Source organism: Somniosus microcephalus, chromosome 22 (assembly GCF_052327205.1).
Source record: "Somniosus microcephalus isolate GS21.2 chromosome 22, FLI_Smic_1.0, whole genome shotgun sequence".
Classification (NCBI taxonomy): domain Eukaryota; kingdom Metazoa; phylum Chordata; class Chondrichthyes; order Squaliformes; family Somniosidae; genus Somniosus; species Somniosus microcephalus.
This window is the reverse complement of record NC_141008.1, coordinates 45,005,394-45,033,305: the sequence shown is the minus strand read 5'-3', so window position 1 is coordinate 45,033,305 and position 27,912 is coordinate 45,005,394. Positions and strand designations below refer to the sequence as shown.

The 27,912-nt window shown below is 52.7% G+C and overlaps 1 protein-coding gene across 3 annotated transcripts in view; it reads left to right on the top strand.

Annotated features, from left to right (window-relative positions):
- Positions 1-27,912, top strand: part of LOC147102238 (kinesin-like protein KIF12) — a 47,695-nt gene that overhangs the window by 14,986 nt on the left and 4,797 nt on the right. Inside the window, exons 6-17 of one of the 3 annotated variants that reach the window (XM_085964587.1) lie at positions 8,602-8,736; positions 10,403-10,538; positions 11,033-11,124; positions 11,512-11,662; positions 11,812-11,927; positions 14,247-14,351; positions 14,939-15,086; positions 16,992-17,103; positions 18,155-18,262; positions 19,532-19,661; positions 21,386-21,462; positions 24,524-24,690. In XM_085964587.1, the coding sequence (XP_085820713.1) occupies positions 8,602-8,736; positions 10,403-10,538; positions 11,033-11,124; positions 11,512-11,662; positions 11,812-11,927; positions 14,247-14,351; positions 14,939-15,086; positions 16,992-17,103; positions 18,155-18,262; positions 19,532-19,661; positions 21,386-21,462; positions 24,524-24,690 (1,477 nt within the window). Of the gene's footprint in view, positions 1-8,601; positions 8,737-10,402; positions 10,539-11,032; positions 11,125-11,511; positions 11,663-11,811; positions 11,928-14,246; positions 14,352-14,938; positions 15,087-16,991; positions 17,104-18,154; positions 18,263-19,531; positions 19,662-21,385; positions 21,463-24,523; positions 24,691-27,912 lie in introns of those variants that run through there. The other 2 variants (XM_085964588.1, XM_085964589.1) reach the window with 2 other exon arrangements.

Sequence of the window (27,912 nt, the reverse complement as noted above, 5' to 3'; positions counted from 1 at the left end):
TCACTGTGTGGGACTGTCCTGTGTTCCTCACTGTGTGGAACTGCCCTGTGTTTCTCACACTGTGGGACTGTCCTGTGTTTCTCACCCTGGGCGGGACTGTCCTGTGTTTCTCATCCTGTGCGGGACTGTCTTGTGTTTTTCACTGTGTGGGACTGTCCTGTGTTTCTCACTCTGTGGGACTGTCCTATGTTTCTCACTGTGTGTGGCTGTCCTGCGTTTCCCACACTGTGTGGGACTGTCCTGTGTTTCTCACCCTGTGTGGGACTGTCCTGTGTTTCTCACTCTGTGAGACTGTCCTGTGTTTCTCACTGTGTGGGACTGTCCTGTGTTTCTCACTCTGCGGGACTGTCCTGTGTTTCTCACTCTGTGGGACTGTCCTGTGTTTCTCACTCTGTGAGACTGTCCTGTGTTTCTCACTGTGTGGGACTGTCCTGTGTTTCTCACTCTGTGGGACTGTCCTGTGTTTATCACACTGTGCTGGACTGTCCTGTGTTTCTCACACTGTGCAGGACAGTCCTGTGTTTCTCACTGTATGGGACTGTCCTGTGTTTCTCAATCTGCGAGACTGTCCTGTGCTTCACACTCTGTGGGACTGTCCTGTGTTTCTCACACTGTGTGGGACAGTCCTGTGTTTCTCACTCTGCGGGACTGTCCTGTGTTTCTCACGCTGTGTGGGACTGTCCTGTGTTTCTCACTCTGTGGGACTGTCCTGTGTTTCTCACTGTGCAGGACTGTCCTGTGTTTCTCACTGTGCAGGACTGTCCTGTGTTTCTCACTCTGTGGGACTGTCCTGTGTTTCTCACTCTGTGGGACTGTCCTGTGTTTCTCACTGTGTGGAACTGACCTATGTTTCTCACTGTGAGGAACTGACCTGTGTTTCTCACTGTGTGGGACAGTCCTGTGTTTCTCACTCTGCGGGACTGTCCTATGTTTCTCACTGTGCGGGACAGTCCTGTGTTTCTCACTCTGCAGGACTGTCCTGTGCTTCTCACCCTGTGTGGGACTGTCCTGTGTTTCTCACTCTGTGGGACTGTCCTGTGCTTCTCACTGTGCAGGACTGTCCTGTGTTTCTCACTCTGTGGGACTGTCCTGTGTTTCTCACTCTCTGGGACTGTCCTGTGTTTCTCACTGTGTGGGACTGTCCTGTGTTTCTCACTCTGTGGGACTGTCCTGTGTTTATCACACTGTGCTGGACTGTCCTGTGTTTCTCACTCTCTGGGGCTGTCCTGTGTTTCTCACTGTGCGGGACTGTCCTATGTTTCTCACTCTGTGGGACTGTCCTGTGTTTCTCACTCTGTGGGACTGTCCTGTGTTTCTCACTGTGTGGGACTGTCCTGTGTTTCTCACCCTGTGTGGGACTGTCCTCTGTTTCTCACTGTGCAGGACTGTCCAGTGTTTCTCACTGTGCGGGACTGTCCTGTGTTTCTCACTCTGTGGGACTGTCCTGTGTTTCTCACTGTGTGGGACTGTCCTGTATTTCTCATTCTGTGGGACTGTCCTGTGTTTCTCACCCTGTGCGGGACTGTCCTGTGTTTCTCACTGTGTGGGACTGCCCTGTGTTTCTCACTGTGTGGGACTGTCCTGTGTTTCTCACTGTGTGGGACTGTCCTGTGTTTCTCACCCTGTGCGGGACTGTCCTGTGTTTCTCACTGTGGGGGACTGTCTTGTGTTTCTCACTGTGTGGGACTGTCCTGTGTTTCTCACTGTGTGGGACTGTCCTGTGTTTCTCACTCTGCGGGACTGTCCTGTGTTTCTCACTCTCTGGGACTGTCCTGTGTTTCTCACTGGGCGGGACTGTCCTGTGTTTCTCACCCTGTGTGGGACTGTCCTCTGTTTCTCACTGTGCAGGATTGTCCTATGTTTCTCACTGTGCGAGACTGTCCTGTGTTTCTCACTGTGCGGGACTGTCCAGTGTTTCTCACTGTGCGGGACTGTCCTGTGTTTCTCACTCTGTGGGACTGTCCTGTGTTTCTCACTCTGTGGGACTGTCTTGTGTTTCTCACTGTGTGGGACTGCCCTGTGTTTCTCACTCTGTGGGACTGTCCTGTGTTTCTCACTGTGTGGGACTGTCCTGTGTTTCTCACCCTGTGCGGGACTGTCCTGTGTTTCTCACTGTGTGGGACTGTCCTGTGTTTCTCACTGTGTGGGACTGTCCTGTGTTTCTCACTGTGTGGGACTGTCCTGTGTTTCTCACTCTGTGGGACTGTCCTGTGTTTCTCACTCTGTGGGACATAGAAACGTAGAAGATAGGAGCAGGAGTAGGCCATTCAGCCCTTCGAGCCTGCTCTGCCATTCAATGTGATCATGGCTGATCATCCAAATTCAGTACCCAGTCCCTGCCTTCTCCCCATATCCCTTGATCCCTTTAGCCTCAAGAAATATATCCAACTCTTTCTTGAATATATTTAATGAACTAGCCTCCACTGCCCTCTGTGGCAGAGAATTCCACAGGTTCACCACTCTCTGGGTGAAGAAATTCTTCATCATTTCAGTCCTAAATGGCTTACCCCTTATCCTTAGACTATAACCCCTGGTTCTGGACTCCCCGGCCATCAGAAACATCCTTCCTGCATCTAGTCTGTCCAGACCTGACAGAATTTTATAGGTTTCGATGAGATCCCCTCTCAATCTTCTAAGCTCCAGTGAGTATAAGCCCAATCGACACAATCTCTCCTCATACGTCATTCCTGCCATCCCAGGTATCAGCCTGGTGAACCTTCGCTGCACTCCTTCCATGGCAAGAACGTCCTTCCTCAGGTAAGGTGACCAAAACTGCACACAATACTCAAGGTGCGGTCTCACCAAGGCCCTGTACAACTGTAGCAAGACATCCTTGTTCCTGTACTCGAACCCTCTTGCTACGAAAGCCAACATACCATTTGCCTTCTTAACCGCCTGCTGCACCTGCGTGCTTACCTTCAGCGACTTGTGCACAAGAACACCCAGGTCTCTTTGCACTTCCCCTTCTCCCAATCTATTGCCATTCAAATAATAATCTGCCTTTCTGTTATTGCCACCAAAGTGGATAACCTCACATTTATCCACATTATAGTGCATTTGCCATGTTTCTGCCCAATCACCCAACCTGTCCAAATCGTACTGGAGTTTCCCGACATCCTCCTCGCAGCTTACCCTCCCGCCCAGCTTTGTGTCGTCTGCAAATTTGGAGATATTACATCCAATTCCCTCGTCCAGATCATTAATATATATTGTGAACAGGGTGGGGTCCTAGGACCGATCCTTGCGGTACCCCACTAGTCACTGCCTGCCACTCGGAAAACGACCCGTTTATTCCAACTCGTTGCTTTCTGTCCGCCAACCAGTTCTCTATCCAAGTCCATACCTTGCCCCCAATGCCATGTGCCTTAATTTTGTACGCTAATCTCTTATGTGGGACCTTATCGAAAGCCTTCTGAAAGTCCAAATACACCACATCCACTGGTTCTCCCTTATCTATTTTACCAGTTACATCCTCACTCTGTCCTGTGTTTCTCACCCTGGGCAGGACTGTCCTGTGTTTCTCATCCTGTGCGGGACTGTCTTGTGTTTATCACTGTGTGGGACTGTCCTGTGTTTCTCACTCTGTAGGACTGTCCTGTGTTTCTAACTGTGTGGGACTGCCCTGTGCTTCTCACACTGTGCGGGACAGTCCTGTGTTTCTCAATCTATGGGACTCTCCTGTGTTTCTCACTGTGTGGGACTGTCCTGTGTTCCTCACTGTGTGGAACTGCCCTGTGTTTCTCACTCTGTGGGACTGTCCTGTGTTTCTCACCCTGGGCGGGACTGTCCTGTGTTTCTCATCCTGTGCGGGACTGTCTTGTGTTTTTCACTGTGTGGGACTGTCCTGTGTTTCTCACTCTGTGGGACTGTCCTATGTTTCTCACTGTGTGTGGCTGTCCTGTGTTTCCCACCCTGTGTGGGACTGTCCTGTGTTTCTCACCCTGTGTGGGACTGTCCTGTGTTTCTCACTCTGTGAGACTGTCCTGTGTTTCTCACTGTGTGGGACTGTCCTGTGTTTCTCACTCTGCGGGACTGTCCTGTGTTTCTCACTCTGTGGGACTGTCCTGTGTTGCTCACTCTGTGGGACTGTCCTGTGTTTATCACACTGTGCTGGACTGTCCTGTGTTTCTCACACTGTGCAGGACAGTCCTGTGTTTCTCAATCTGCGAGACTGTCCTGTGCTTCACACTCTGTGGGACTGTCCTGTGTTTCTCACACTGTGCGGGACAGTCCTGTGTTTCTCACTCTGCGGGACTGTCCTGTGTTTCTCACCCTGTGTGGGACTGTCCTGTGTTTCTCGCTCTGTGGGACTGTCCTGTGTTTCTCACTGTGCAGGACTGTCCTGTGTTTCTCACTGTGCAGGACTGTCCTGTGTTTCTCACTCTGTGGGACTGTCCTATGTTTCTCACTGTGTGGAACTGACCTATGTTTCTCACTGTGCGGAACTGACCTGTGTTTCTCACTGTGTGGGACAGTCCTGTGTTTCTCACTCTGCGGGACTGTCCTATGTTTCTCACTGTGCGGGACTGTCCTGTGTTTCTCACTGTGTGGGACTGTCCTGTGTTTCTCACTCTGTGGGACTGTTCTGTGTTTCTCACTCTGCGGGACTGTCCTGTGTTTCTCACTCTCTGGGACTGTCCTGTGTTTCTCGCTGTGCGGGACTGTCCTGTGTTTCTCACTGTGTGGGACTGTCCTGTGTTTCTCACTGTGTGGGACTGTCCTGTGTTTCTCACTGTGTGGGACTGTCCTGTGTTTCTCACCCTGTGTGGGACTGTCCTCTGTTTCTCACTGTGCAGGATTGTCCTATGTTTCTCACTGTGCGAGAGTGTCCTGTGTTTCTCACTGTGCGGGACTGTCCAGTGTTTCTCACTGTGCGGGACTGTCCTGTGTTTCTCACTCTGTGGGACTGTCCTGTGTTTCTCACTCTGTGGGACTGTCCTGTGTTTCTCACTGTGTGGGACTGTCCTGTGTTTCTCACCCTGTGCGGGACTGTCCTGTGTTTCTCACTGTGTGGGACTGTCCAGTGTTTCTCACTGTGCGGGACTGTCCTGTGTTTCTCACTCTGTGGGACTGTCCTGTGTTTCTCACTGTGTGGGACTGTCCTGTGTTTCTCACTGTGTGGGACTGTCCTGTGTTTCTCACCCTGTGCGGGACTGTCCTGTGTTTCTCACTGTGTGGGACTGTCCTGTGTTTCTCACTGTGTGGGACTGCCCTGTGTTTCTCACTCTGTGGGACATAGAAACGTAGAAGATAGGAGCAGGAGTAGGCCATTCAGCCCTTCTAGCCTGCTCCGCCATTCAATGTGATCATGGCTGATCATCCAAATTCAGTACCCTGTCCCTGCCTTTTCCCCATATCCCTTGATCCCTTTAGCCTCAAGAAATATATCCAACTCTTTCTTGAATATATTTAATGAACTAGCCTCCACCACCCTATGTGGCAGAGAATTCCAGAGGTTCACCACTCTCTGGGCGAAGAAATTCCTCCTCATTTCAGTCCTAAATGGCTTACCCCTTATCCTTAGACTATGACCCCTGGTTCTGGACTCCCCGGCCATCAGAAACATCCTTCCTGCATCTAGTCTGTCCAGACCTGACAGAATTTTATAGGTTTCGATGAGATCCCCTCTCAATCTTCTAAACTCCAGTGAGTATAAGCCCAATCGACACAATCTCTCCTCATACGTCATTCCTGCCATCCCAGGTATCAGCCTGGTGAATCTTCGCTGCACTCCCTCCATGGCAAGAACGTCCTTCCTCAGGTAAGGTGACCAAAACTGCACACAATACTCAAGGTGCGGTCTCACCAAGGCCCTGTACAACTGTAGCAAGACATCCTTGTTCCTGTACTCGAACCCTCTTGCTACGAAAGCCAACATACCATTTGCCTTCTTAACCGCCTGCTGCACCTGCATGCTTACCTTCAGCGACTGGTGCACAAGGACACCCAGGTCTCTTTGCACTTCCCCTTCTCCCAATCTATTGCCATTCAAATAATAATCTGCCTTTCTGTTATTGCCACCAAAGTGGATAACCTCACATTTATCCACATTATAGTGCATTTGCCATGTTTCTGCCCAATCACCCAACCTGTCCAAATCGTACTGGAGTTTCCCGACATCCTCCTCGCAGCTTACCCTCCCGCCCAGCTTTGTGTCGTCTGCAAATTTGGAGATATTACATCCAATTCCCTCGTCCAGATCACTAATATATATTGTGAACAGGGTGGGGTCCTAGGACCAATCCTTGCGGCACCCCACTAGTCACTGCCTGCCACTCGGAAAATGACCCGTTTATTCCAACTCTTTGCTTTCTGTCCGCCAACCAGTTCTCTATCCAAGTCAATACCTTGTCCCCAATCCCATGTGCCTTAATTTTGCACGCTAATCTCTTATGTGGGACCTTATCGAAAGCCTTCTGAAAGTCCAAATACACCACATCCACTGGTTCTCCCTTATCTATTTTACCAGTTACATCCTCACTCTGTCCTGTGTTTCTCACCCTGGGCGGGACTGTCCTGTGTTTCTCATCCTGTGCGGGACTGTCTTGTGTTTTTCACTGTGTGGGACTGTCCTGTGTTTCTCACTCTGTGGGACTGTCCTGTGTTTCTCACTGTGTGGGACTGCCCTGTGCTTCTCACACTGTGCGGGACAATCCTGTGTTTCTCACTCTATGGGACTGTCCTGTGTTTCTCACTCTGCGGGACTGTCCTGTGTTTCTCATTCTGTGGGACTGTCCTGTGTTTCTCACTCTGCGGGACTGTCCTGTGTTGCTCACTGTGCGGGACTGTCCTGTCTTTCTCACTGTGCAGGACTGTCCTGTGTTTCTCACTGTGCGGGACTGTCCTGTGTTTCTCACTGTGCGAGACTGTCCTGTGTTTCTCACTCTGTGGGACTGTCCTGTGTTTCTCACTGTGCGGGGCTGTCCTGTGTTTTTCACTGTGCGGGACTGTCCTGTGTTTCTCACTCTGTGGGACTGTCCTGTGTTTCTCACTGTGTGGGACTGTCCTGTGTTTCTCACTCTGTGGGACTGTCCTGTGTTTCTCACTGTGTGGGACTGTCCTGTGTTTCTCACCCTGTTCGGGACTGTCCTGTGTTTCTCACTCTGCGGGACTGTCCTGTGTTTCTCACTCTCTGGGACTGTCCTGTGTTTCTCACTATGCGGGACTGTCCTGTGTTTCTCACTCTGTGGGACTGTCCTGTGTTTCTCACTCTGTGGGACTGTCCTGTGTTTCTCACTGTGTGGGACTGTCCTGTGTTTCTCACCCTGTGTGGGACTGTCCTCTGTTTCTCACTGTGCAGGATTGTCCTATGTTCCTCACTGTGCGAGACTGTCCTGTGTTTCTCACTGTGCGGGACTGTCCAGTGTTTCTCACTGTGTGGGACTGTCCTGTGTTTCTCACTCTGTGGGACTGTCCTGTGTTTCTCACTGTGTGGGACTGTCCTGTGTTTCTCACCCTGTGTGGGACTGTCCTCTGTTTCTCACTGTGCAGGATTGTCCTATGTTCCTCACTGTGCGAGACTGTCCTGTGTTTCTCACTGTGCGGGACTGTCCAGTGTTTCTCACTGTGTGGGACTGTCCTGTGTTTCTCACTCTGTGGGACTGTCCTGTGTTTCTCACTCTATGGGACTGTCCTGTGTTTCTCACTCTGCGGGACTGTCCTGTGTTTTACACTATGTGGGACTGTCCTGTGTTTCTTACTGTGCAGGACTGTCCTGTGTTTCTCACTCTGTGGGACTGTCCTGTGTTTCTCATTCTGTGGGACTGTCCTGTGTTTCTCACTCTGCGGGACTGTCCTGTGTTGCTCACTGTGCGGGACTGTCCTGTCTTTCTCACTGTGCAGGACTGTCCTGTGTTTCTCACTGTGCGGGACTGTCCTGTGTTTCTCACTGTGCGAGACTGTCCTGTGTTTCTCACTCTGTGGGACTGTCCTGTGTTTCTCACTGTGCGGGGCTGTCCTGTGTTTTTCACTGTGCGGGACTGTCCTGTGTTTCTCACTCTGTGGGACTGTCCTGTGTTTCTCACTGTGTGGGACTGTCCTGTGTTTCTCACTCTGTGGGACTGTCCTGTGTTTCTCACTGTGTGGGACTGTCCTGTGTTTCTCACCCTGTTCGGGACTGTCCTGTGTTTCTCACTCTGCGGGACTGTCCTGTGTTTCTCACTCTCTGGGACTGTCCTGTGTTTCTCACTATGCGGGACTGTCCTGTGTTTCTCACTCTGTGGGACTGTCCTGTGTTTCTCACTCTGTGGGACTGTCCTGTGTTTCTCACTGTGTGGGACTGTCCTGTGTTTCTCACCCTGTGTGGGACTGTCCTCTGTTTCTCACTGTGCAGGATTGTGCTATGTTCCTCACTGTGCGAGACTGTCCTGTGTTTCTCACTGTGCGGGACTGTCCAGTGTTTCTCACTGTGTGGGACTGTCCTGTGTTTCTCACTCTGTGGGACTGTCCTGTGTTTCTCACTCTGTGGGACTGTCCTGTGTTTCTCACTGCGCGGGGCTGTCCTGTATTTCTCACTCTGCGGGACTGTCCTGTATTTCTCATCCTGAGTGGGATCATGCTATTCCCTTACCCTGTGTACTGCGTCTCTTTCTCCTGCCATAGTTTGATGGGCGTATCCAGGACCCGAGGCTGTGTGGCCTGATGCATCGATCTGTCACGAGGCTGCTGGAGGAGACTGGCAGCAGGGAGCAGGAGTTTTCACTGAGTGCCTCATACCTGGAGATTCACAATGAGCAGGTACACGAGCGTGAAAAGCCTCAGGCAGGGAGTGCACACACCAGGAGGGTCTGCAACAGCCGCATCTAATGATCCGCTCTCGCCCACAGAGGAGCGGCAGACATGTCACCCACACAACTTTTTACTGAAGCAATCAGTCTGAAGACTCACGGGGAAACGCACGGCCACCAGATGCCCCCAGGCTCGGCCCACAAAGAGGGTAACTCACTCTCTGACCTGGGAGGAAGCAGGAGAGCTTCAATTGGCCTCAGTGCCCTGGACTAAGGAATGGTAAAGATCAGCCAGTGTTTCCAGTTCCCAGTGGCACCCCCTGGAAAATGTGGGTGTCAGCTGAGAACGTGAGTGGGTTCATCTGCGATCCCCCCATGGTAGAATAGCTTGCCAACAGCCATTGACTAGACTCACAGGAACCCGTACCCTAGTGAGAGTCAGTGTGTGTGGAACCCGTACCCCAGTGAGAGTCAGTGTCTGTGGAACCCATACCCTAGTGAGAGTCAGTGTGTGTGGAACCCATACCCCAGTGAGAGTCAGTGTCTGTGGAACCCGTACCCTAGTGAGAGTCAGTGTGTGTGGAACCCATACCCCAGTGAGAGTCAGTATCTGTGGAACCTGTACCCCAGTGAGAGTCAGTGTGTGTGGAACCCATACCCCGGTGAGAGTCAGTGTCTGTGAAACCCGTACCCCAGTAGAGTCAGTGCCTGTGGAGCCTGTACCCCAGTGAGAGTCAGTGCCTGTGGAGCCCGTACCCCAGTGAGAGTCAGTGTGTGTGGAACCCATACTGTAAGGGTAACCAGGAGAGCTGCTTCTCCCCGAGACGGACCCTCTGATATAAAGGGTCGACGTCCACCTTATTCCCAATCAATCACTCGGAGTCCGGAGGTTCGTTCAGTAAAGCAACTTTATTTACAAGCCGACACGGGAGACACTCATGCTGGGATGAATGCTCTCTGATCGCTAAGATCCCCTGCCTTATATACAGTTTTTTTGTTCTAAGTCGTGGCTTACATCATGCAGTTGATTTCGGGTGCAAATTCTTGTGACCCGTGTGCACATTTTGACCGTTACATAGTCCTGTGACCCCATATGTTATCTTTATCACTTTCCTCAATTGGTAGCTAAAAGTTTGTGCCCATTAGTCAGGTAGCCGCTGACAGTTTGACCATTTGGCCACATTCCACCATACTTCCCTATGGGACATGTACATTGAATATATGTTCGGTTCCTAAATTCCCTTATTTTAGCCCTTTTAACTCTTTCACATACCACAGTGAGAGTCGGTGCCTGTGGAACCCATACCCCAGTGAGAGTCAGTGTGTGTGGAACCCGTACCCTAGTGAGAGTCAGTGTCTGTGGAACCCGTACCCCAGTGAGAGTCAGTGTGTGTGGAACCCGTACCCCAGTGAGAGTCAGTGTCTGTGGAACCCGTACCCCAGTGAGAGTCAGTGTGTGTGGAACCCGTACCCCAGTGAGAGTCAGTGTCTGTGGAACCCGTAGCCGAGTGAGAGTCAGCACCTCAACTGGCATCTGACAGGGAACGGATGGGGTGAGGTTCTGGGAGGGAGTGACCCTCAGAGCTCAGTGTTTTCCCCTTCAGCACCCCTGCTCTTCTCTGACATGGGTTGAGCTGCTGTACATTTTCACAGTTTTGTGTTTTTATTTTGATTAGGTATGTGATCTCCTGAACCCACGGATCTCCGACTCCCTTCCTGTCCGCTGGAGTAAACACAGCGGCTTCTATGTGGACAATCTCCGCACCATAAAGTTTGAGAGTCTGGAGGGAATCCTCGATGTTATCGGAGAAGGTAATCAGAGTGTGGTATATCATTGTAACGGAACCATAGAGACAGACCATTCGGCCCATCGTGCCTGTGCCAGCACTTTCTTAGAGTATCCCAAACTAATCCCACTGCCCCACTCTGTGCACACTGAGCTTTGTGCTGGGACCATGGACACACTGAGCTCTGTGCTGGGACCATGGACACACTAAGCTCTGTGCTGGGACCATGGACACGCTGAGCTCTGTGCTGGGACCATGGACACGCTGAGCTCTGTGCTGGGACCATGGACACACTGAGCTCTGTGCTGGGACCATGGACACACTGAGCTCCGTGCTGGGACCATGGACTCTCTGAGCTCTGTGCTGGGACCATGGACTCTCTGAGCTCTGTGCTGGGACCATGGACACACTGAGCTCCGTGCTGGGACCATGGACACACTGAGCTCCGTGCTGGGACCGTGGCTCTCTGTTGGAGCTGGTCAGGAAACTAACAAGACCCGCTTCTGCTTTTCTCCTCAGGGACAAGAAACAGACAGACCTCGGCGCATTATCTGAACGGGGAGTCCAGCCGGAGTCACTGCATCCTGACCATCGAGATCGGGAGTGGGCCGGTGAGCCGGGGAGAGGGGAGGAGTGGGGAGGGGAGGGCGAGGTGAGATGCCCTCCCTCGGTACTCTCACTCTCGGCCGTGGATTGAGGGCTCTGTTAGGCAGAGGTCACTATCTGGCGGTAATAGAGTTGTGTGTGTGTGGGAGGAGTACCTTTCCTCCCCGCACCCCATGTCCCCAGCTGGTGATTTCCCAAAGCTCGGAGGGACAGTCAGTGTGTGAGGGCCGGCTTTGGCTTTGATGCCTCTGATAGTCAATCAGCTGGCAGACACTTGCCTGTGAAGAATGAGCAGTCGGGGGTTGGGGAGTCGGTGAGGCACTGAGCTGCCCTAGCGAGAGTCAGTGCCCTCAGGATGGGTTTCAATATCTGAACATTGTGATTGTCTGCAGGTGGATCCCACAAATGGCTCCCGTCCCCTCTCCAAACGGGGGAAGCTGCGATTTGTTGACCTGGCTGGAAGTGAAAGGGTTAAAGAGACAGGAGCAACAGAGAAAATGCTCACGGAAGCAACAAACATCAACCGCAGTCTGCTGGCACTGGGTAAAGAGCACGGGGCAATGCCTCCTGTACCAGAGGGAGAGGGTTAAGGAATGGAGTCACCAGAGGCTTATGAAGTACAGACTATCAATGTGAGCAGTGCAGAGGGGGAGAATATTGATAATATTGATCCGGGTTTCCCTGTTCCGCAGGGAACTGTATCGTTGCACTGGTCGATCCCAAGAGGAACAATCACATCCCGTACAGAGACAGCAAACTCACCAAACTGCTCGCAGAGTCGCTGGGGGGACGCGGAGTCTGTTTAATGGTAAAAATCACCCTCACCGGGGTCTCTATATAACACTCGCTGTTACACAATCATTGTTACACACTCACACTCACTGTTACACACTCACTGTTACACACTCACACTCACTGTTACACACTCACGGTTACACCCACACACTCACCGTTACACCCACACACTCACGGTTACACACTCACACTCACTGTTACACCCACACACTCACTGTTACACACTCACTGTTACACCCACACACTCACTGTTACACACTCACACTCACTGTTACACACTCACACTCACGGTTACACCCACACACTCACTGTTACACACTCACTGTTACACCCACACACTCACGGTTACACACTCACACTCACTGTTACACACTCACTGTTACACCCACACACTCACTGTTACACACTCACACTCACTGTTACACCCACACACTCACGGTTACACACTCACTGTTACACACTCACAGTTACACCCACACACTCACTGTTACACACTCACTGTTACACCCACACACTCACTGTTAAACACTCACACTCACTGTTACACCCACACACTCACGGTTACACACTCACACTCACTGTTACACACTCACTGTTACACCCACACACTCACTGTTACACACTCACTGTTACACACTCACTGTTACACCCACACACTCACTGTTACACACTCACTGTTACACCCACACACTCACTGTTACACACTCACACTCACTGTTACACCCATACACTCACTGTTACACACTCACACTCACTGTTACACACACACTGTTACACCCACACTCACTGTTACACACTCACTCACTGTTACACCCACACACTCACTGTTACACACTCACACTCACTGTTACACACTCACTGTTACACCCACACACTCACTGTTACACACTCACGCTCACTGTTACACCCACACACTCACTGTTACACACTCACACTCACTGTTACACACTCACTGTTACACCCACACACTCACTGTTACACCCACACACTCACTGTTACACACTCACACTCACTGTTACACACTCACACTCACTGTTACACACTCACACTCACTGTTACACACTCACTGTTACATACTCACACTCACTGTTACACACTCACTGTTACACCCACACACTCACTGTTACACACTCACTGTTACACCCACACACTCACTGTTACACACTCACTGTTAGACCCACACACTCACTGTTACACACTCACGGTTACACCCACACACTCACTGTTACACACTCACGGTTACACCCACACACTCACTGTTACACACTCACTGTTACACCCACACACTCACTGTTACACACTCACGGTTACACCCACACACTCACTGTTACACACTCACGGTTACACCCACACACTCACGGTTACACCCACACACTCACTGTTACACACTCACGGTTACACCCACACACTCACTGTTACACAATCACCGTTACACCCACACACTCACTGTTACACACTCACAGTTACACACTCACACTCACTGTTACACACTCACTGTTACACACTCACGGTTACACCCACACACTCACTGTTACACAATCACCGTTACACCCACACACTCACTGTTACACACTCACAGTTACACACTCACACTCACTGTTACACACTCACACTCACTGTTACACAATCACTGTTACACCCACACACTCACTGTTACACACTCACTGTTACACACTCACAGTTACACCCACACACTCACGGTTACACACTCACAGTTACACCCACACACTCACGGTTACACACTCACAGTTACACCCACACACTCACTGTTACACACTCACGGTTACACCCACACACTCACGGTTACACACTCACTGTTACACCCACACACTCACTGGTATACACGCACAGTTACACACTCACTGTTACACACCCTCACTCATGGTTACACACTCACTGTTACACACTCACACTCACGGTTACACACTCACTGTTACACCCACACACTCACTGTTACACACTCACGGTTACACCCACACACTCACGGTTACACACTCACGGTTACACCCACACACTCACTGTTACACACTCATGGTTACACCCACACACTCACAGTTACACACTCAGTTACACCCACACACTCACTGTTACACATCACTGTTACACCCACACACTCACTGTTACACTCTCACACTCACGGTTACACACTCACTGTTACACCCACACACTCACTGGTACACACGCACGGTTACACACTCACTGTTACACACCCTCACTCATGGTTACACACTCACTGTTACACACTCACTGTTACACACCAACTCCTTGCATCTCCCTCTCCGATTGTCACTCTCCCTGACTCTGACAGTGAAATGACTCTGTTTAATTGCAGATCGCTTGTGTCTCTCCCTCACCTCTCAGCCTCATGGAGACCATGAACACACTCCGATTCGCAAGCAGGGCTCGGGGGATCAGGAACAGGCCTGCAGTGGGCATGGTAATGTACCTTTAATGCCAGTCAGTGTAAGCACGCACTCAGTGCCCAGAGTGGAGGGGCAGCCCAGACCCCAGCGAGGGCCAGTGCCAGAGAGACCAGCTGCTCTGGGATCTCTGCTTAGCTGTGCAGTGTAGTAAGATTAACACGTGTGTATGTGATGCTGCCTCCTCACCCAGTCTGCAACACTCTGCTGAGTGGGAGACTGAATGCAGCAGCTGTGGGATGGTCTGTGCTTATGTTCAAACTCTGGCAGTGAGGAACTGCACCGCCCCGAATAGGAAGATCCCACACTCCATCCTGGGTCTTGGCTGATTTGCCTCATCGACTTGAGGTGGGAAATGGGGCTGCGATGCCCTCAGTGCCCGTTATATCAGCGCGGGATCCTGGTCCTAATCTGTGACTCTGCTGGGAAGAGCCCGGGTAGATGTCGGGCTCCGCTGTGAATCCCCCCGCCAAGTCAAAAGTCGTGACTGACACACACACGAAGGGCAGCCAGTCAGTGCTGTACCAGAGGGTGTTTGTACCCCAGTGACAGTCAGCGCCTCGAGGGGACACTCAAAGTGAACACTGAGCATTTAATGTGACAGGACTCGAAGGATAAACTGATTACCAGTCTACAGCAAGACACCAAACTGCTCCGTGCCGAGAACGCATTCCTCTGGCAACAGCTCCACTTACTCTCCCCCAGCGCAGAGGGTCCGCGACACACCAGGAGACTCCAACAATCTACAAACAGTGAGTGAGATTCGGCAAAACCTGCCAGCGGACAGCGATTAGTGTAAAGGGGCTGCATTCTGCACCATCTGGGCTTTTAGCAATCTGACAGCTTCGGCAAAGTTTATTATATTCCTCCGCGGCCACTGCAGTAATCAAAACATTTACTAAATACAGTATCATAATTTACCATGGTGAGATTATAACTCATAATTACTAGTCCAGTACCAGAATCTCTACACTAACACAGCCCATCTTAATCCATGACACAAGTTGTTGGACTCTTTGGTGGGACAGTGTAGAGGGAGCTTTACTCTGTATCTAACCTGTGCTGTACCTGCCCTGGGAGTGTTTGATGGGACAGTGTAGAGGGAGCTTTACTCTGTATCTAATCCCGTGCTGTACCTGCCCTGGGAGTGTTTGATGGGACAGTGTAGAGGGAGCTTTACTCTGTATCTAACCCGTGCTGTACCTGCCCTGGGAGTGTTTGATGGGACAGTGTAGAGGGAGCTTTACTCTGTATCTAACCCGTGCTGTACCTACCCTGGGAGTGTTTGATGGGACGGTGTAGAGGGAGCTTTACTCTGAATCTAACCTGTGCTGTACCTGCCCTGGGAGTGTTTGATGGGACAGTGTAGAGGGAGCTTTACTCTGTATCTAACCCGTGCTGTACCTGCCCTGGGATTGTTTGACGGGACAGTGTAGAGGGAGCTTTACTCTGTATCTAACGTGCTGTACCTGCCCTGGGAGTGTTTAATGGGACAGTGTAGAGGGAGCTTTACTCTGTATCTAACCCATGCTGTACCTGCCCTGGGAGTGTTTGATGGGACAGTGTAGAGGGAGCTTTACTCTGTATCTAGCGTGTGCCGTACCTGCCCTGGGAGTGTTTGATGGGACAGTGTAGAGGGAGCTTTACTCTGAATCTAACCCGTGCTGTACCTGCCCTGGGAGTGTTTGATGGGACAGTGTAGAGGGAGCTTTACTCTGTATAACCCGTGCTGTGCCTGCCCTGGGAGTGTTTGATGCGACAGTGTAGAGGGAGCTTTACTCTGTATCTAACCCGTGCTGTAGCTGTCCTGGGAGTGTTTGATGGGACAGTGTAGAGGGAGCTTTACTCTGTATCTAACGCGTGCTGTACCTGCCCTGGGAGTGCTTGATGGTACAGTGTAGAGGGAGCTTTACTCTGTATCTAACCCGTGCTGTACCTGCCCTGGGAGTGTTTGACGGGACAGTGTAGAGGGAGCTTTACTCTGTATCTAACGTGCTGTACCTGCCCTGGGAGTGTTTATTGGGACAGCGTAGAGGGAGCTTTACTCTGAATCTAACCCGTGCTGTACCTGCCCTGGGAGTGTTTGATGGGACAGTGTAGAGGGAGCTTTACTCTGTATCTAACGCGTGCTGTACCTGCCCTGGGAGTGCTTGATGGTACAGTGTAGAGGGAGCTTTACTCTGTATCTAACCCGTGCTGTACCTGCCCTGGGAGTGTTTGACGGGACAGTGTAGAGGGAGCTTTACTCTGTATCTAACGTGCTGTACCTGCCCTGGGAGTGTTTAATGGGACAGTGTAGAGGGAGCTTTACTCTGTATCTAACCCGTGCTGTACCTGCCCTGGGAGTGTTTGATTGGACAGTGTAGAGGGAGCTTTACTCTGTATCTAACCCGTGCTGTACCTGCCCTGGGAGAGTTTGATGGGACAGTGTAGAGGGAGCTTTACTCTGAATCTAACCCGTGCTGTACCTGCCCTGGGAGAGTTTGATGGGACAGTGTGGAGGGAGCTTTACTCTGTATCTAACCCGTGCTGTAGCTGTCCCGTGCTGTACCTGGTCTGAAAGTCCCTGTTACTGAGGACTGTGCTCTCCATTTTGGAATCACGTCATCATTGGTCAACTGAACTGATCAAAAATGAAATTGCTGAGTTTCCTGTAGGTTTGCCAGTAACAGAGACGAGCGAGAGAAGAGAATTCTCCCCAATGCCATCATCAGAACAGACTCTGTACCGGATGCTCCAGGAATTCATGATTGAGAACGAAAGTCTGAGGTGTGTATATCGGGACTTCGATAGAGCAGGATTTGAGAGAGGAAGTGGGAGGATGCCAAGCTTTACACGAGAGACAGAGAGAAAAAAATAGAGTGATTGAGACAGAGAGAGAGACAGAGAATGACATAGAATTTACAGCACAGAAACAGGCCGTTCAGCCCAACTTGTCCAATGCATGTGTTTATGCTCCACACGAGCCTCCTCCCACCCTTCATCTCACCCTATCTGCATATCCTTCTGTTCTTTTCTCCCTCACGTGCTTATCTAGCTTCCCTTTAAATGCATCTATATTATTCACCTCAACCACTCCTTGTGGTTCTCCCCACTTTTACAAAATGAGAAAGAGAGAGGGACCAGCACAGGGGAAAGAGAAAGAGAGACTGACAGAAACAGAAACATGGATCCAAAAGCTGATTTTGGGCTCCGCACTTTAGGATGGATGTCAAGGCCTTGGAGAGGGTGTGGAGGAGATTTACTAGAATGGTTCCAGGGACGCGGGACTTCAGTTATGTGGAGAGACTGGAGAAACTGGGATTGTTCTCCTTAGAGCAGAGAAGGCTAAGAGGAGATTTGATAGAGGTGTTCAAAATCATGAAGGGTTTTGATAGAGTAAATAAAGAGAAACTGTTTCCAGTGGCAGGAGGGTCGGTAACCAGAGGACACAGATTGAAGGTGATTGGCAAAAGAACCAGTGGGGAGACAAGGAGAAATATTTTTACACAGCAAGTTGTTACGATCTGGAATGCGCTGCCGGAAAGGAAGCAGATTCATTAACTTTCAAAAGGGAATTGGATAAATACTTACAGGGCTATGGGGAAAGAGCGGGAGAGTGGGATTAATTGGAGAGCTCTTTCAAATAGCCGGCACAAGCATGATGGGCCGAATGGCTTCCTTCTGTGCTGCGAGATTCTGTGATAACTGGGATGGTTTATCTGTGGACCTGACAGTTTACAATGACCCAGCTCAGGGGAGAGGTCAGTGGCCGGAACGGGCCTGGCACTCCCTGATTGTCCCTCTCTTCAATCTGTAAATGTCCCCGGTTTTGTTTCAGAGAGGAGAACAAGCAGCTGCTGAGCAGAATGAAGATTTCCCAGCAGGACCAGCAGATCACCCAGCACAAGAACAGGAGGCTGCTGTGTAAACTGCAGGAGCTCGAGAGGTATGAGGAACTTGGCCTGGAGTCACAGCAGGCACTGTGCAACCAGCAGGAAGGTCTGCTCACAGGCTGACACACTCACCCACTGACACACTCACCGATCCCTCACAGACTGACACACTCACAGACTGACACACTCACCGATCCCTCACAGACTGACACACTCACCCATTGACACACTCACCGATCCCTCACAGACTGACACACTCACCCACTGACACACTCACCGATCCCTCACAGACTGACACACTCACCCACTGACACACTCACCGATCCCTCACAGACTGACACACTCACTGATCCCTCACAGACTGACACACTCACCCATTGACACACTCACCGATCCCTCACAGACTGACACACTCACCGATCCCTCACAGACTGACACACTCACCCACTGACACACTCACCGATCCCTCACAGACTGACACACTCACCCACTGACACACTCACCGATCCCTCAGACTGACACACTCTGACCCTTGGGGTGTGGGGGAGGGGCTGAATGCTTCAGAAGTTTGTGGGTTGAAGTCCCACTCCAGAGACTTGAGCACAAAAATCTAGGCTGACACTCCCAGTGCAGTACTGAGGGAGCGCTGCACTGTCAGAGGGGCAGTACTGAGGGAGCGCAGCACTGTCGGAGGGGCAGTACTGAGGGAGCGCTGCACTGTCAGAGGGGCAGCACTGAGGGAGTGCTGCACTGTCGGAGGGGCAGTACTGAGGGAGTGCTGCACTGTCGGAGGGGCAGTACTGAAGGAATGTTGCACTGTCAGAGGAGCAGTACTGAGGGAGCTCTGCACTGTCGCAGGGGCAGTACTGAGGGAGTTCTGCACTGTTGGAGGGGCAGTACTGAGGGAGTTCTGCACTGTTGGAGGGGCAGTACTGAGGGAGTTCTGCACTGTCGGAGGGGCAGTACTGAGGGAGTTCTGCACTGTCGGAGGTGCCATCTTTCGGATGAGACGTTGAACCGAGGCCCAGTCTGCCCTCTCGGGTGGACGTAAAAGATCCCACAGTCACTATTCGAAGGAGAGTTCTCTGTGGTGTCCTGGCCAATATTTATCCCTCAACCAACATCACTAAAACAGATTATCTGGTCATTATCCCATTGCTGTTTGTGGGAGTTTGCTGTGCACAAATTGGCTGTCGTGTTTCCTGCATTACAACAGTGACCCCACTTCAAAAGTACTTCATTGGCTGTAAAGCGCTTTGGGACGTCCTGAGGTTTTGAATGGCACTATAGAAATGAAAGTTTTTTCTTTGCTTTCCTCATAGAGTGATTCTGTCCTCACCCCACGCCGACACTCGCAGTCCGACCATCCAGAGGATCAATGACTGGAAGACTCCTCCCCTTCCATCGCCTCCCTCGGGAATACTCGACCATTCCCGAGTTCCTACCGGACAGGTGAGGCTGGGAGCATTACTAACACTACCTTTATAAAACACTGGTTAGACCCCAGCAGGAGTATTGTGTTCAATTCTGGGCACTACACTTTTAGGAAGGATGTCAAGGCCTTGGAGAGGGTGCAGAGGAGATTTACTAGAATGGTTCCAGGGATGAGGCACTTCAGTTACCTGGAGAGACTAGAGAAACTAGGATTGTTCTCCTTAGAGCAGAGAAGGTTAAAGGGAGATTTGACAAAAGTGTTCAAAATCATGAACGGTATTGAAACAGTAAATAAAGAGAAGCTGTTTCCAGTGGCAGAAGGTTCAGTAACCAGAGGACACAGAATTAAGATATTTGGCAAAAGAAGCAGAGGCAAGATGAGGGGAAAAAAGTGTTACACAGCGAGTTATGATGATCTGGAACGTGCTGCCTGAAAGGGCGGTGGAAGCAGATTCAATAATAACTTTCAAAAGGGAATTGGATAAATAATTGAAAATGAACAATTTGCAGGGCTCTGGGGAAAGAGCAGGGGAGTGGGACTAATTGGAGAGCTCTTTCAAAGAGCCGGCACAGGCACAATGGGCCGAATGGCCTACTCCTGTGCCGTATCATTGTTATTCTATGACTAGAGAGACACGGCGTAACCTGGAAATCGATCACAGGCCGAGCGGTAGGACCAGGGATCACTACATACATCGGGTGATGGGGCATCACCCAGAAATCGCTCTCCTCGGAGAGGCCACAGGTAATTCCAGGGACCGGGCATTTCGGTCTAGAGGAAGTTGGGTTTTTTGTTAGATTGTTAAAACAATTGAAAATTTGGTTTACCGTTGCAGGTTGATCACTGGGACCCCTCCCTCACAGGGGGGGGGTCTGTCACTGGGACCCCTCCCTCACTGGGGGGGTCTCTGTCACTGGGACCCCTCCCTCACGGGGGGGGGTCTCTTGTCACTGGGACCCCTCCCTCACTGGGGGGGGGGGGGGGGTCTCTGTCACTGGGACCCCTCCCTCACTGGGGGGGGGTCTCTGTCACTGGGACCCCTCCCTCACTGGGGGGGGGGTCTCTGTCACTGGGACCCCTCCCTCACTGGGGGGGGGTCTCTGTCGCTGGGATGCCTCCCTCACTGGGGGGGGGTCTCTGTTGCTGGGACCCCTCCCTCACTGGGGGGGGGTCTCTGTCACTGGGACCCCTCCCTCACTGGGGGGGGTCTCTGTTGCTGGGACCCCTCCCTCACTGGGGGGGGGTCTCTGTCACTGGGACCCCTCCCTCACTGGGGGGGGTCTCTGTTGCTGGGACCCCTCCCTCACTGGGGGGGTCTCTGTTACTGGGGGGGGGGGGGGTCGTTGTTTATATGTTACATTTCCTTCCCCGCCTCCTCTCCTGAGCCCTCACTGTGTATGAGCCAATCTCTGGTACCTCAGCCAAGTGACCATTTTTCACGTGTTGGGCCTGGGAATCAGCGCTAGTCCTGGTCACTGGACAGTGACTGAGGGCCAGGGGCCCACAGCTGATTCTCCATCACAAACCCAGGGGCACGCAGCACAAATCCAGCCCCTACTGGGATCGGCTCACTCAGCACAGGCTGGGGATGGAGCCTGGACCTTTCCTGCTTTGTGTGGGGTCAGTCCCACACCCCTCCAGCCCCGATATTAGTACACATACCCAGGCAGGTAATGGAAGGGCTGAGTGAGGTGGGTGGGCTTCTGTAACTGGTACAGTCACCTGTTCCCCTCTCTTACAGGTCAGTGAGGTGTTCCCGGACCCCAACAGATGTGGCCCACAGCAGCATCCGGATCGGACCCTGCGTCACAGGAACAAGTGAGGGGGAACTTTAGGATGAAGGAATACAAGGGAGGGAAGTGTAAAACCCGCGACACCTGCGTGTAATGCCGTCAGAGATCCCCCATGTACTGTCCATGGATACAGGTGGCTATGTTGGTTTACGTTTACCCTCCGCCTCTCCCGAGGGGGCTGACACTCCCTGGTGTTCAGGCTCCACTAGACCCGGACGCCCTCTGGTGCCTCGCCCCTTCTTCATGTGGGGACCTAGACAGTAAGCATCTGTGAGATATTCAACTGGGAGATGCATCACAGCCACCCTGATCCCGCCTTCATCACACATGGGCTGATCAGCTGGGGTCACTGAACGGTTAAAGGGAGTGGAGGCATGGGCTAAAAGGGTTAAATTACGAGGACAGGTTGCACAGACTGCGCTTGTATTCCCTCAAGTTTAGAAGATTAAGGGGTGATCGAATCGAGGTGTTTAAGAGGATTAAAGGAGTTGATCGGGTAGATCGAGAGAAACTATTTCCTCTGGTGGGGGGAGGGAATCCAGAACAAGGGGCATAGCCTTAAAATTAGAGCCAGGCCATTCGGGGTGATGTCGGAAAGCACTTCTTCACACAAAGGGTAGTGGAAATCTGGAACTCTCTCCCCCAAAAAGCTGTGGATGCTGGGGGTTATTTGGAGCTTTCAAGACTGAGATCGATAGATTATTGTTGGGTAAGGGGATCACGGGGTACGGAGCAAAGCCGGGAAAATTAAGCTGAGGTGCAAATCAGCAAATAGCATACATGCTTTCAATAGGAAACTAGACGAGGACACGAGGGAAAAGGGAATAGGAAGATGTACTGAAAGGCTGAGGTGAGGCAGATGGAATGGGAGGAGGCTCGTGTGGAGCATAAACACCAGCACAGACTGGTTGGGCCGAATGGCCTGATTCTGTGTTGCATATTCTATGTAATTCTATGTAACAGGCTCGAGGGATTGAATGGCCTCCTCCTGTTCCTGTGTAACAGGCTCGAGGGGCTGAATGGCCTCCTCCTGTTCCTGTGTAACAGGCTCGAGGGGCTGACTGGCCTCCTCCTGTTCCTGTGTAACAGGCTCGAGGGGCTGAGTGGCCTCCTCCTGTTCCTGTGTAACAGGCTCGAGGGGCTGAATGGCCTCCTCCTGTTCCTCTGTAACAGGCTCGAGGGATTGAATGGCCTCCTCCTGTTCCTGTGTAACAGGCTCGAGGGATTGAATGGCCTCCTCCTGTTCCTGTGTAACTGGCTCGAGGGATTGAATGGCCTCCTCCTGTTCCTGTGTAACAGGCTCGAGGGGCTGAATGGCCTCCTCCTGTTCCTGTGTAACAGGCTCGAGGGGCTGAGTGGCCTCCTCCTGTTCCTGTGTAACAGGCTCGAGGGGCTGAATGGCCTCCTCCTGTTCCTCTGTAACAGGCTCGAGGGACTGAATGGCCTCCTCCTGTTCCTGTGTAACAGGCTTGAGGGATTGAATGGCCTCCTCCTGTTCCTCTGTAACAGGCTCGAGGGGTTGAATGGCCTCCTCCTGTTCCTGTGTAACAGGCTCGAGGGGCTGAATGGCCTCCTCCTGTACCTGTGTAACAGGCTCGAGGGGCTGAGTGGCCTCCTCCTGTTCCTGTGTAACAGGCTCGAGGGGCTGAATGGCCTCCTCCTGTTCCTCTGTAACAGGCTCGAGGGATTGAATGGCCTCCTCCTGTTCCTGTGTAACAGGCTCGAGGGATTGAATAGCCTCCTCCTGTTCCTGTGTAACTGGCTCGAGGGATTGAATGGCCTCCTCCTGTTCCTGTGTAACAGGCTCAAGGGCAAGAATGGCCTCCTCCTGTTCCTCTGTAACAGGCTCGAGGGATTGAATGGCCTCCTCCTGTTCCTGTGTAACAGGCTCGAGGGATTGAATGGCCTCCTCCTGTTCCTGTGTAACTGGCTCGAGGGATTGAATGGCCTCCTCCTGTTCCTGTGTAACAGGCTCGAGGGGCTGAATGGCCTCCTCCTGTTCCTGTGTAACAGGCTCGAGGGGCTGAGTGGCCTCCTCCTGTTCCTGTGTAACAGGCTCGAGGGGCTGAATGGCCTCCTCCTGTTCCTGTGTAACAGGCTCGAGGGATTGAATGGCCTCCTCCTGTTCCTCTGTAACAGGCTCGAGGGGTTGAATGGCCTCCTCCTGTTCCTGTGTAACAGGCTCGAGGGGCTGAATGGCCTCCTCCTGTTCCTGTGTAACAGGCTCGAGGGATTGAATGGCCTCCTCCTGTTCCTCTGTAACAGGCTCGAGGGGTTGAATGGCCTCCTCCTGTTCCTGTGTAACAGGCTCGAGGGGCTGAATGGCCTCCTCCTGTTCCTGTGTAACAGGCTCGAGGGGCTGAATGGCCTCCTCCTGTTCCTGTGTAACAGGCTCGAGGGATTGAATGGCCTCCTCCTGTTCCTGTGTAACAGGCTCGAGGGACTGAATGGCCTCCTCCTGTTCCTGTGTAACAGGCTCGAGGGGCTGAATGGCCTCCTCCTGTTCCTGTGTAACAGGCTCGAGGGGTTGAATGGCCTCCTCCTGTTCCTGTGTAACAGGCTCGAGGGATTGAATGGCCTCCTCCTGTTCCTGTGTAACAGGCTCGAGGGACTGAATGGCCTCCTCCTGTTCCTGTGTAACAGGCTCGAGGGATTGAATGGCCTCCTCCTGTTCCTGTGTAACAGGCTCGAGGGGCTGAATGGCCTCCTCCTGTGCCTGTGTAACAGGCTCGAGGGGCTGAATGGGCCTCCTCCTGTTCCTGTGTAACAGGCTCGAGGGGTTGAATGGCCTCCTCCTGTTCCTGTGTAACAGGCTCGAGGGGCTGAATGGCCTCCTGTTCCTCTGTAACAGGCTCGAGGGGTTGAATGGCCTCCTCCTGTTCCTGTAACAGGTTCAAGGGGCTGAATGGCCTCTTTCTGTTCCTGTGTAACAGGCTCGAGGGATTGAATGGCCTCTTGTCCCTATGCTCCTGGACCTTCCCGCTCAGTGCCAGGCGAGAGTGAGTGATCTGCCCTGTACTCGGGGAGCAGCTCGCACTGAACTTGGCCCCAGTTACTGATTCCCCTTCTCTCTCTCTCCTGTTCAGAAGCCTTGCTCAGAATGGCCGCTTCATGGATCAACAGCAGCAGCTTGAGGACGATCTTCAACCCGGAGCCTACAGTGGTGCGGTGCCCACTGCCCCGCCACTGCCCGCAACCCCTGACCTCAGGTCAGAGGTCGCTATCCTGCTAAGCAGCAGCAATCGGTCACCAGGTCAGTTTGGAGAATTTGTTGGAGCAACTTTATCAATCGCAGTGACACAGGCTCACAGAGAGCAGCTCGCACACTCGCACCTCGTGGCTCGCACACCTCACAGAGAGCGGCTCGCACACTCACACCTCACAGAGAGCGGCTCGCACACTCACACCTCACAGAGAGCGGCTCGCACACTCACACCTCACAGAGAGCGGCTCGCACACTCACACCTCACAGAGAGCGGCTCGCACACTCACACCTCACAGAGAGCGGCTCGCACACTCACACCTCACAGAGAGCGGCTCGCACACTCACACCTCACAGAGAGCGGCTCGCACACTCACACCTCACAGAGAGCGGCTCGCACACTCACACCTCACAGAGAGCGGCTCGCACACTCACACCTCACAGAGAGCGGCTCGCACACTCACACCTCACAGAGAGCGGCTCGCACACTCACACCTCACAGCTTGCACACTCACACCTCACAGAGAGCGGCTCGCACACTCACACCTCACAGAGAGCGGCTCGCACACTCACACCTCACAGAGAGCGGCTCGCACACTCACACCTCACAGCTTGCACACTCAGACCTCACAGAGAGCGGCTCGCACACTCAGACCTCATAGAGAGCGGCTCGCACACTCACACCTCAAAGAGCGAGCCTGGCCTGAGGCTCTTCCTGTCACCTACCCCAGCTGTGGGAACTGTCACAGGTCTGCAGTGAGGGACTGAGGCACATTGAGACCTGGGAGTGTTTGATGGGACAGTGTAGAGGGAGCTTTACTCTGTATCTAACCGGTGCTGTACCTGCCCTGGGAGTGTTTGATGGGACAATGTAGAGGGAGCTTTACTCTGTATCTAACCCGTGCTGTACCTGCCCTGGGAGTGTTTGATGGGACAGTGTAGAGGGAGCTTTACTCTGTATCTAACCCGTGCTGTACCTGCCCTGGGAGTGTTTGATGGGACAGTGTAGAGGGAGCTTTACTCTGTATCTAACCCCGTGCTGTACCTGCCCTGGGAGTGTTTGATGGGACAGTGTAGAGGGAGCTTTACTCTGTATCTAACCCATGCTGTACCTGCCCTGGGAGTGTTTGATGGGACAGTGTAGTGGGAGCTTTACTCTGTATCTAACCCCGTGCTGTACCTGCCCTGCGAGTGTTTGATGGGACAGTGTAGAGGGAGCTTTACTCTGTATCTAACCCGTGCTGTACCTGCCCTGGGAGTGTTTGATGGAGACAATGTAGAGAGAGCTTTACTCTGTATCTAACCCGTGCTGTACCTGCCCTGGGAGTGTTTGATGGGACAGTGTAGAGGGAGCTTTACTCTGTATCTAACCCGTGCTGTACCTGCCCTGCGAGTGTTTGATGGGACAGTGTAGAGGGAGCTTTTGATGAAGTAACAGGGAGGATTGATGAAGGGAATGCAATGGATGTTGTCTACATGGATTTTAGGAAGGCGTTTGACAAAGTACCACATAGAAGGCTGGTTAACAAAATTGAGGCTCATGGAATAGGATGGTCAGTGGCAGCTTGGATAAGGAATTGGCTTAAGGACAGAAAACAGCGAGTTGTGGTAAATGGCTGTTTTTCAGACTGGAGGATGGTAGACAGTGGCGTTCCCCAAGGGTCAGTGCTGGGGCCAGTGCTTTTTTTTGATATATATATCTATATATATAAAAGAGCTCTTCTGTCTGTCCTGATGTCTGTCTGTCTGTTCTATACGTTTGAAAGTTATAGAGCGTACCGACGCGCGCGTCGCCTCAAAAGAAAGCTTGCGATTCCGGACCGGTGATAGGCGTATTTACGTTTCGGCCGGACAAAAATCGCACCCGCGGTATCCAAAAAACGTTCAGCGTTCCGCTCATTAGCATCTCATTAGCGACCGTTGTGACGTCGAGGTCGACCAATCGTACGGCGGGTTCCTGGCGCGTGCCATCCTACAGTTGAGTGTCGAGTGACTCGACGATTGACCAATCTATGCTTCGGTGACCTGACCGGTCGACCAATCGCTGCGTGTGTGGGCGGGCCTTATCCTTCTGAACTGAGGTGAGTGGCCGCCATCTTGATTTTTCATGATTTTTTTCCCACACTTTCAGTGTGTTAGGGAACTAAGGTAAATATTTGAATTATGTGTTAGGGAATTAATTAACAATTTATTTGAGTTTTATATTGTGTTTAGCAACCCCCCCCCCTCCTCCTCACCCCTCGCGCAGGGGGACTCGGGGCTGCTCTCCAGGCCCGCTGCAGGCAGGCCTGAAGCTCAAAAATTTCTCTCTCTCTCTCGCTTCCCTCTCTCTCTCTCCTTCTCCTCTTCCCTCTCTCTCCTTCTCCTCTTCCCTCTCTCTCCTTCTCCTCTTCCCTCTCTGTCTCTCTCTGCTTCCCCCTCTCAGGTTTGACGGTGTCGGGGCCGGAGCGCGGGATGGCCGCCCGAAATGATCCGCTCACTAACGGCCGCCAGCCCGCGGGGTTTCCCTGCCTACTCCCCGCGGGCTGCCTCGCGCCGCTGGCACTGACCGCGCATGCGCCGACCGCGCATGCGCCGCCCGCCCGCGAGAGCCCGCTCTGGCTTTTTTTTAAATGGCTGTCCCCGATCTCAATCGGACACGGGAGTCTGCCAACCGGGTCCAAAGGCCCGCCTTGTTCACCAGCAGGTGCTACCGAGGTGAGTCCGGTCGGGCCTGGGGGGGGGGGGTGGAGAGTGTGAGGTGGGGGGGGGGAGAGTGTGAGGGGCGGGGGGGAGAGTGTGAGGGAGAGGGGGGGGAGAGTGTGTGAGGGAGGGGGGGAGAGTGTGTGAGGGAGGGGGGGAGAGTGTGTGAGGGAGAGGGGGGGAGAGTGTGTGAGGGAGAGGGGGGAGAGTGTGAGGGAGGGGGGAGAGAGTGTGAGGGAGAGGGGGGGGAGAGTGTGAGGGAGAGGGGGGGAGAGTGTGAGGGAGAGGGGGGAGAGTGTGAGGGAGAGGGGGGAGAGTGTGAGGGGGGAGAGTGTGAGGGAGAGGGGGGAGAGTGTGAGGGGGAGAGTGTGGAGGAGAGGGGGGGAGAGTGTGAGGGAGAGTGGGGGGAGAGTGTGAGGGAGAGGGGGGGGAGAGTGTGGGGGGGGAGTGTGTGGGGGAGGGGGGGATTGTGAGGGAGAGGAGGGGGGGGAAGTGTGAGGAGAGGAGGGGGGGAGTGTGAGGGAGAGGAGGGGGGGAGTGTGAGGGGGGAGGAGTGTGAGGAATGTGAGGGAGGGGGTGGAGGAGTGAGGG